This window comes from Vombatus ursinus, unplaced genomic scaffold, assembly GCF_900497805.2.
Source record: "Vombatus ursinus unplaced genomic scaffold, bare-nosed wombat genome assembly UNPS02015030.1, whole genome shotgun sequence".
Classification (NCBI taxonomy): domain Eukaryota; kingdom Metazoa; phylum Chordata; class Mammalia; order Diprotodontia; family Vombatidae; genus Vombatus; species Vombatus ursinus.
In genome coordinates, this window is record NW_020954808.1 from 2,442,110 (window position 1) to 2,451,334 (window position 9,225).

The 9,225-nt window shown below is 54.1% G+C and overlaps 2 protein-coding genes across 4 annotated transcripts in view; one reads left to right on the forward strand and one right to left on the reverse strand.

Moving 5' to 3' along the window:
* Positions 1–2,998, reverse strand: part of LOC114031016 (reticulon-2-like) — a 14,645-nt gene extending 11,647 nt beyond the window's left edge. Inside the window, exons 1-4 of the mRNA XM_027846013.1 lie at positions 2,943–2,998; positions 1,917–1,961; positions 1,012–1,452; positions 505–771 (exon numbers count right to left, since the gene is read on the reverse strand). Coding sequence (XP_027701814.1) covers positions 505–771; positions 1,012–1,452; positions 1,917–1,961; positions 2,943–2,976 — 787 coding nt within the window. The 5' untranslated portion in view covers positions 2,977–2,998. The remainder of the gene's footprint in view (positions 1–504; positions 772–1,011; positions 1,453–1,916; positions 1,962–2,942) is intronic.
* A 4,913-nt stretch (positions 2,999–7,911) lies between these two features.
* LOC114030989 (vasodilator-stimulated phosphoprotein-like) overlaps positions 7,912–9,225 on the forward strand; it is a 14,043-nt gene continuing 12,729 nt past the window's right edge. Inside the window, exon 1 of one of the 3 annotated variants that reach the window (XM_027845972.1) lies at positions 7,912–8,032. In XM_027845972.1, coding sequence (XP_027701773.1) covers positions 8,028–8,032 — 5 coding nt within the window. In that variant the 5' untranslated portion in view covers positions 7,912–8,027. The remainder of the gene's footprint in view (positions 8,033–9,225) is intronic. The other 2 variants (XM_027845970.1, XM_027845971.1) reach the window with 2 other exon arrangements.

Here is a 9,225-nt window from a genome sequence, read left to right on the forward strand (position 1 = left end):
TAGTAAAGGCTGAGTTAATGCTGTTGACTGACTGACTGACTGAATGGGAAGTAGCACAAAGAGAGGAGGAGGGCCCGAGGAAGGGAGAGGGAGAGGACTGGGAAGCATAGATGGTAGGAGGAGTGCAAAAGGGGGAAAGGAGAAGGGAAATGCAGTGGAAGTTGGGACACACGGGTACAGGATGGAAGGGCTGATGATCTACACTTAGACCAATGGAAGGATGTCCCTAGTATTTCTTCCGCCCTTCTACCCTTAACCTTCCATACACTGCCTCTTCAGCCTCCTGGTGGTCTTCAGAGTGTTCCCGGAGTAACGCTATCACCTCCACGCTGTTCCCTGCCTCCCTAAATGCATACTGACGCTTAGAGCACCCAGGTAGCCTGGTCCAGGAATATCCGGGGTACTATTCCCTGTCACTCTTCGACCATTGGTTTCTTCCAGGAAGGCAAGGTCTCTAAATCCCGCCTCCCCAGTACCATCCTGGTCGCAAAGGCAAATACTTACCTAGGACATGAATTTCTAGCGTGATCCCTGATTGGTCCGAGCTGTCCAAGCGCTGCCCGGTGATTGGCTCCCGCTCAACGTCTCGCCACACCTCCCCCTCTTCCGGATCTTCCTCCTCCCGCCAAGAGTTTGAGTCCCGAGACCCCAGGGAAGGAGGCGGGGAAGGGGTGTGAGTTTGCAGGGCTGAAATTCCTGGGCGTGGGCTGAGATGGGACCAACAGACCTCAGGCTGCGAGGGTTCAGCTGGGAGGCGTGGTACTTCCAAGTCTTCGAAGCGGAAAAAGGAGGGAAATGAGGCTATGAGCTTCTCCTTAGGGTGAACCTCCCGTCCCCATTAAGGTTGCCCGGTGCTCGGGACCCCTCCCTTCCCAGATTCAGTCACGCTTTTCTCCAAGATTCTAATAATTCCTAAGAATCCACGCTTCTGCCCCCTCTCCCCCTCCTTACCCCGAACCCACCTTCAGCTAAACCTTGAACCTCGTTCTCAACCGTGCCCTTCCGGCATACCTTCCCCAGCCAATCTGGGCTCCGGTCCGCCCTCCTCCTCCTCGTCTTCGTCCTCCTCCTCCGAGGGGCTGCTGGCCGAGTCCTCCGAGGCCGCCAGCCCCGACTCCCAGGCCAGCTGGTCCAGACGGAGCCTCAGTTCGGCCTGAGGAGGGCCTTCCTGGGCAGCCCGTCGTTCAGGCTCCGGAGACTGGCTCAGGCTGGGGATGCTCTCCAAACTGTCTCCCAGGCCCGATGGGCCCGGTTCACGGGCCTCAGAGCGGCCCGAGGGGCGAGGCCGGCGATGGACAGAGTCTCGGCGGCTGCCCCCGGCTTCGAAGGCGATATAGGAGAAGGTCAGCTCTCTGGGGGTCCCCCAGTCCTGCGACGTCGTCTCCTCCTCCTCCTCCTCAGAGAACTCCCGAGCAGTGTGCAGCTCCCGGAAATCCGAATCGTCGTTGCCACCTGGAAGGACACTGGCTTTAAACTGCTGTCCCCTTAGCGCCAGTCACTCACCATCGTTAAAACTCCAGATTCCTCTCAGAAGTACCCGAGATTCCCTCGTACTCACAGGATTTTAGATAAGGAATGGAATTTACAAATCACCCAATGCCACTTCTTCATTTTTACAGGTGAGGCAACTGAGGCTGTTTCCTTCCCCAAGGTCAAAACAGGTTACTACCAGAGTTGGAATTTTCTCTCGGCAGCTCCTGATCTGTCTTCTCCCCACACGTACTAAATGACTAGGACCTTATTTTCCCCCCACCCCAGCAGTACCTCCTCAGTGGTTCCTCCTCATTTCTCCTGAGAAAGTAGGAGTTAATCGGGAGTCACCGATTCCTCCTCAGAGCTCTTCGCACTCCCCCACCTTATTTAGCCCCCCCAGAAATGCCCGTGCCATAAAGGCCGTGGAGGTGGATTCTACTCACCATCTGTGGAGTCAGGGGTGGAAGAGGCAGTGGATGGTGCTTCTTCTAGCAAAGAAATAGAGTCTTAGACACAATGCAGGAATCTTAGACACTTGAAATCACAACATTCAGTTTTGGACGCTTGGAATCTTGGGATTTTAGACTCTCTGAATTGTGGAATTGTAGAAATTTAGACTTGGGGTTTTAAACTTTGAGAACCTTAGAATCAGAGCCTCTTAACCTTTAAAAATCTTAGTGCCACAAGTGAGCCTAGAAAGCAGAATGTCTGAACAGTAAAGGACTTTAGATACCATCTGATCCTCTCCAATTTTATAGACGGGAAACAGAAGCCTACATAGGAAGAAGTTTGTCCAACGTTGCACTATAAGAAAAGACTGATCCGGGACTGGAACCCAGTTCGTGTGATGCCTCGGTATCAGCAAAGGGGGTGGGAGTGGGGAGTGGGAAGCATCTGACACTCCCTTCTCTATCCTAGAAAAATTAATTCCAAATCTATCAGGAAAGATGGGGGCGAGGGGGGGGACGGTGTGTGTGTGTGTGTGTGTGTGTGTGCGTGTGTGTGTGTTCGAGCTTGTCTAAAGCTGGAAAGAAGGTGTGGGTGGACCAGACTGCCCCTTAGAGGAGGTAGCCCGGGATTAGTCTCAGGGAGTCCAGGGAAAGGGAGAAGGGGGAGGGATGGGGCGGGGAATGGCAGTCTTCCCCTCCCCCATTCATCCTAGGCCTTTCCCTAGGATCAGCACCAGGGCTCGGGGACAGCTCCGGGTCTTGCCAGATCTCTCTCGGTCCCTTTGGGTTCTACAGGCTGGGCCCGGCTCTCGACAGCCCGTTCTGCTTACAAGTTGAAGGCGCTTGGAGATCATCGAGTCTAACCCTTTCATTTGACAAAGGGGGGAAACTGAGGCCCATGGAGAGCTACATTAGTTGGCTCTGGGAAGGGGATTATTTCTTTGTCCTTACCCCATCAACCCCGGGAATCCCCTCCCTTCTCGAGCTGGCACCCCTACCCCAGGGACTGGGGGGACTCACTGCAGTGGGCGAAGACAGGCAGCACCTGGCCCATGGCCCCGCCCGGGCCCGCTCTGGCCGCGCCGCCCAGGGCCCGGGGCCCCTCGTGTTCATCGCCCCGGCACCGCCCCAGCCGCCGCCATCCGCAGACCGTCGCCGCCTCCCTCCCTCCCTCTCCTCGGGGCCTGGGCGGGCGGGGCCCCGAGCTGGGACCGAGGGGAGTGAGGAGAAGGGGGTGGGGGGACTGCAGCACGAGCCCCGGGCCGGGGGCGGGGCTTGGGCTGGGGGGCGTGATCAAGCGCGCCTGCGCGAGCTTGGAGACAGGCGAGGGGAAGGGGAAGATAGGGAGCCTGCGCGAGTCTGGAAGGGGTGGGGGGGGTAGGAGGTGGGGGGGCGGGCCTTGAGGAAGACTGGGTGGAGCATGAGCTGTGGAGGGAGTGGGACCTGAGGCAGAACGAGGAAGAAGGTCGGGGAAAAAACACTAGGAAACCGTACTGGGGAGACTAAGCCTGGAAGGGAGGAGGAGAGGCCCTGGGAGGGGATAGGATCCTGGCAGAAGGGCGAAGGACACAACTGGAGAGGAGTTGTTGCCTGCTCGTGACCCTTCTGAAGCTCAACATGTTGGGTGTGGGAGGGGACCGGGGAGCTCGGGGGCGTGGCATCGAGATGCTGAGCCTGAGAAGGGAGGAGGGCTGGGTGAATGTGGTGTAGACCAGAGTGTGACTGCCGCCAGGGGGAGCTTACACACTTTCATTCATTCGGTAAACTTTTATTTAGGATCTAATAGGATGCCCAGGGAATTGCACTAGGCGCTGGGGAAGGCACCAAGTTTAAATAAGACACAGGTCGCTACCTTAACGGAGCTTACTGTTTACTAGGGAGGTCACTGTCATCTTTAACATTGCCTGATAAACGCAGTAGAGAAGGACAAAGTTCTGGGCTAGGCGACATCCAGCTCTAGTTGTCTAATCTTACTGTGAGGGAGTCAATATGCAATAAAGCACTGAATTTGGAATCACATGTCCCACCTTCAATCCTGCCCCTGTCACTTAAACCTTGTACAAGTCATTTCACCTCCTTAGGTCTCAGTTTCTGCATCTCTTGATTCAAAGAGGAAGTCGATTCTGAGCCTCTGAGTCAGAATCTTATTCCATTAGAATAGTAGACTCTTTAAGTCATAGACTGTTAGAATTGTACACTCTAAGTCAAAATAGAATTTTAAGCCTTTATATTCACCTGAGACAGCTCAGCTCAGGCCATACCTCCTCCAGAAAGGCTTCCATGATCTCAGCTCTCCCCAGTTGAAAATATTCTCTGCTTCCTCAGATTCCCTTCCTAGAGCACTTTGTTTTCACATTTCCATTTATCTCACGACGCACCCTACCTTGTGATTCTTACTTCTATCGCATATTAGAATGTCAGGAAGCTCTTTGAGGGTAGGAATTGACTCATTTAATTTTTAAAAATCATAGTTTCATACACTTAGAGCCAGAAGGAACCTTAGAAAATCATTCAGTCTGACCCATTGTCCAAATGAAGAAACTAAGGCAAAGAGAGATCAAGTAGCTTCTCCAAGGTCACAAGGGTTAGGAGGCAAGATTTACGCTCTGGTCTGCCTCAGATGGCCCATCATCACAGCATGCAGGTTCCCCTAGGTTCTTGAAGGCTGTGTGAGAGGCAGCTGGTCTCTGGAATTCTCTACCAAACTGGAACGGNCGGTCTGCCTCAGATGGCCCATCACAGCATGCAGGTTCCCCTGGGTTCTTGAAGGCTGTGTGAGAGGCAGCTGGTCTCTGGAATTCTCTACCAAACTGGAACGGTTGAGGAGTGAATTGGTTGCATGTAGATTATAGATTAAAGTTCTGTTGTCTGAGCCAATTAATGAAGCCTACCTTTCCCCCCTTGGTCAAGCCTAGCACAGCTTGGAGAGGTTCATTGGTAGCTTGGCCAAAAGCTGATGAGGATAACTCTACTGCAGTCATATTAGAGGGGTTTCTGAGCTGTGTGCCTAGAGCAAGGACTCAGAGAGCTAAAATGACTTCCCCTGAAGTGTTTGAGCCCAGGTAGTTGCTGTGCATGGTCACACATAGTGGGCACTTAGTGTTTGTTTAATTAAATAGAATCTTAGACTTTTAGGACCTCAGATTGATAGAATCATAAGCTCTCAGAGGCATAGAATTTTAGGACAGTAGAAAGTTGACCAAGAAACTTTTACTGACCACTTCCTATGTGCAAACCCTAAAGGAGGAAGTGTTCATATTTGGACAACTTATAGAGGTCCCTTTAACCTCCAATCTTCCTTTCCCACCCTCCCCCAAAGCCCCTTGGCCTAGAACAAAGTGGACCTGGAAGGGAAAAGAAAGCCCTGAACTTCTTCATAACCAGGGTCAGCAGGCCTGAGGCACAATCTTGTGTGTTAACCAGTTAGACCGTGAGCTCCTTGAGGAACGTTTCTTTTCCCCTTTCTGTCTTCCCAGCACTTTGCATAATGTCTGATGCATAGTAGGTGCTTAATAAGTGTTTATGACCGATTGACTCCTCCCTTGGCTCCTAGGCTGCTGAGGACTGGAGCGGAAGAATTACTTAGCCACGACCTCCCCCACCACGAGACTGACCAGCCTAGTGGAAATAAAAATGATTAAGACTAGGGAGGGGACTTCCCCCTTTTCAAGTTCCCCTGTAGTGAGGACATTTGAAAGGAGGAGGAATGTGAACCCTTTAAAAAGGTACAGGGAAGGGAATCCTAGGACTCAGAACCAGGTGAAGAATTTTGTTCCCTTAGAGCCCAGAGAAGGGAAAGGATTTACTGAAGGTCACACAGCAAGTTAGGGTCATAGAAGGCAGCTAGATGGTACAATGGATAGGTCATTGAACCTGAAGTCAGGAAGACTTGAGATCAAATCTGTCTTCAGACACTAACTAGCTATGTGACCATGGGCCAGTTTGCCTCAGTTTCCTCAACTGTAAAATGCAGATAATAACAGCACCTATTGTGAGGATAAAATGAGATATTTGTAAAGCACTTAGTATACAGTGCTGGGCACATAGTAAGTGAATTATAAATGCTTATACCCCTTCTTACTTCTCTCTTCCCCTTAGAGAGAAGATAGGATTCAATATTGCCCGAATGTCCACCCAGCAGTTCACAGAATGATCAGCCAGCAGAAACTCGTGGACCAAAGGAGACAGATCTCTGGAGTCAAGAGCATTCATTAAGTGCCTCTTAAGCTCCTAAGGGACTATACTAAGTGCTGGCTGGGGTCCTTAAAAGGAACCTGGGTTCTGGACAAAGAGTTTCCCACCCCATAAAAAGGAAAGTGGAAAAGGGAATGAAGCCTGCTGCCCGAGCACCAGGCCAGCTCAGTTTGGAGAGATTCATGACCACCTTGGCCACAAGGTCAGGGACACTCTCCTAAAGTCCTGTAGAGAGGTTTCTGAGCTGTGTGCTTGGAGCAAAGACTCACAGGGGTGAAATCATATCCCTTGAGATATTGAAGCACAGGAGATGTGTATGTCCTTAGGGCCCAATACAGCATCTTGAACATAGTGGGCACTCTAAGTTCCTGGGGAAAGGAGGAGCTGGAAGAGGGCCAGGAGGTGAGGCTGTGGCGGAACAAGGGTTTGGGGAGGTCAGTGGCTTCAGCCATGAGGTCATTCACTGGGGATTTGCAAGTTAGAAGCCCCCATTACTCTGGGGGTAGGTGCGCCCTTTTCGAGGAAAGTTTTCCTTCCCTGAGCTTTGAGGGTGGTCACTGCTGACTCTCATGACTCCCCGGTAAAACTGGAGACAAACAAGGAGTGTTCTAATATACTGTAGAATAACAGAGCTGGCTGCAATTCAGAACTCAGGACAGAGCTGGAAGAGCCCTTAAAACACAGACTATAGAATGATCGGGGGTGGGGGGATGGAGGGGGGTGGAGGCGACTTTAGAGATCACCTAGCTTAAAGCACTGACTCAGTGCCTGGCATACAGTAAGTGCTAAATAAATGCTTGTGGCCTGATCGATTTCACCCACGAAAAGAAGACACCGAGGCCCAGAGAGGAGCAGAGAATTTCTTGAAGTCATACAGCGCATCGGAAGCAGAACCCAGACCTTCTGACTCCCAATCTGAGGCTTTTCTCCCAGAGTCCTCTGCACTCAGTCTTTATGAGGATGGGGAACTCCGAACCCCCAGGGAACTCCCAGCAGGCCAGAACAGGAAGAAATGAACGCGAATTCGCTACTTCTCTTCCCTCTTCTGACTGGCAGTTTGTGTGTTTAGCAGGAGTAGAGGGGAAACCGAGGCACACTGGATGGGGGGGGAAGGGGGCTGAGGATGGAACCCAGGCGTCCCGCCCTTCCCCGCCCTTCCCCGCCCTCGCTTGTCTCTCACTCAGTCTCTTAGTCATCCCGGTCCACACCTACTTCCTCCTCCTCACCTTCCCCAAAGGAGTGGGGGCGGGGCTGGCTCAGGTCAGGTGAACAGAGGGGAGGGAGGGGGATGGGGGAGTAGATCTTTCTACACTGGATTGATCCCCGGAGCCCCCCAGTGACCCTTACCCACGAAAAAGTGTGCGGAAGGGAGAGTAACCGACGTGGAAGGGGGGCCACCAAAGAGAAGGGCAAGGGGCAGCCGGCCGGGCTACCCGACGCCCGGAACCTTTAAGGCGCGAGGCATTGTGGGCGCCCCGAGTGTGCGGAGCGGGGCGGAGGGGGGAGGATAGGGGGGTGGTTAGAGAAGCAGGTTGGAATCTTGGAATGAAATGTAACCACAGGAGGAAAAGCGTAACGTTCCAGCAGCGGGGAGCTGCGGCGGCGACTGCGCTGGCCGGGCAGGCGCATCTGACCGGGAGGGGGAGCCCAAAGCGGGGGGCGGGGGCAGGGGGAGGGCCCGAGCACCCCCAACTAAGAAGGGGGCGGGACCCCGGCCGAATCCCCGCCCCCTCCTATGCCCCCTCCTCCTCCCCCTAGAGGAGGAAGCTGCAGCCCTCCACGGGGCGGGTCCGGCCCCAGATCTGACCAGAGCTCCGGGCCCCCCTCCCCTGCCCCTTCCCCGGAGCCTCCGGGTGTACCCCGGAGCCCGGGAGCCCAGTGCGGCCCAGCCCGCCCCTCGAGCGCCCCGCCATGAGGTGAGAGACACTAGGGCGGGGTCTGGAAGCCGGGAGACTTTGGTGGGGAGGGTGCCTTGGGCCTGGGGACCCAGCCGGGATCCAGAGAGGCCGCCTCCTCAGCCCTCTGGCGGGTTACGGGGAGGGAGAAAGAGGGTTGTGGGAACCCAGGTCTCTGGGAAAGGAAGGGAAGGGGTGGCGAGGGGCGGACCCCCTTTCCCTTTCGCTACGGGAAGCATTTTTTGGGATCCCCCTTAACTAACCCTCCGCAACTTTGGAAAGGACACCCCCTGAACCCTGTAGTTCTCCAGACTGGGCGGGGGAGGGGAGAGGGGTGTGGTGTCCAGGGACTCCCTTGTGAAGAGGAAGGATGATGGTCAGACTGTTGCCCCTTCCCTTTCCAGGAGCTTTTCTTCTGTGAGTTTCCTTCCGATTGTTTCTTCCACTGTCCTATTTCCAGGAGTTCCGAGATCCGTTAACCACACAGTGGTTTTTGGTTTGGTTTGGTTTGTCTTGGCTCTTTGAAGGGGAGCAAGTTTTGTCTTGGGACCCTTCAAAGGGAAGTTGACACCTTGTGTCCCCCCCCCCACCAACTTGGGCGGTGAATGGTGCTGTCTTGCTTCCCCTTGCAATTCTTGACCCCGTCCAGTCTGTAGCCACCCTGTTCCCCCCGCCCCCCCCAAAATTGTGGGAATTCCAAACCTCACCTTTGCTTATAAGCCTGTGAGGAGAGTGAGATGCCCTGGGGGGAGGGAAGCTATCACTTTTTAATGTCCTCAGTTTTGCGGACGAGTCCCTGTTCATGCACTGGAAAGTCTCTGCCCTGCCCCCAGCGACGCTGAGCCCCAACTTTTCAGGGGTACGATCCTTGAGTCCTTGACATCAGGACTGGTGAAGCTCTTCTTAGCTGTCTCTACTGTTAGTGAAGGTTTAGATACACCCTTAGAACTGGGGTGAGCATTATCTGTCTCCACCTCCGTCTCCCCGCCCCCCATACACACCTGAATTTCCCGGAGGGAGGAGGTCTCTTGTTTACTTCCCCCTTCCGCTATATCTAGAGGGGAGAGGGCGTTGGGGAAGTTATCCAGAGGGGTAGCCGGCTTTTTCCCAGAGTCCCCACCCCTGACCCCTCCCCCAGTTCCCCCTGGGAAGGAAACCAACAGCTGGAGGGATGGAGGAGGGGCAGGGGCAGGGGCAGGGGCAGGGGCAGGGGC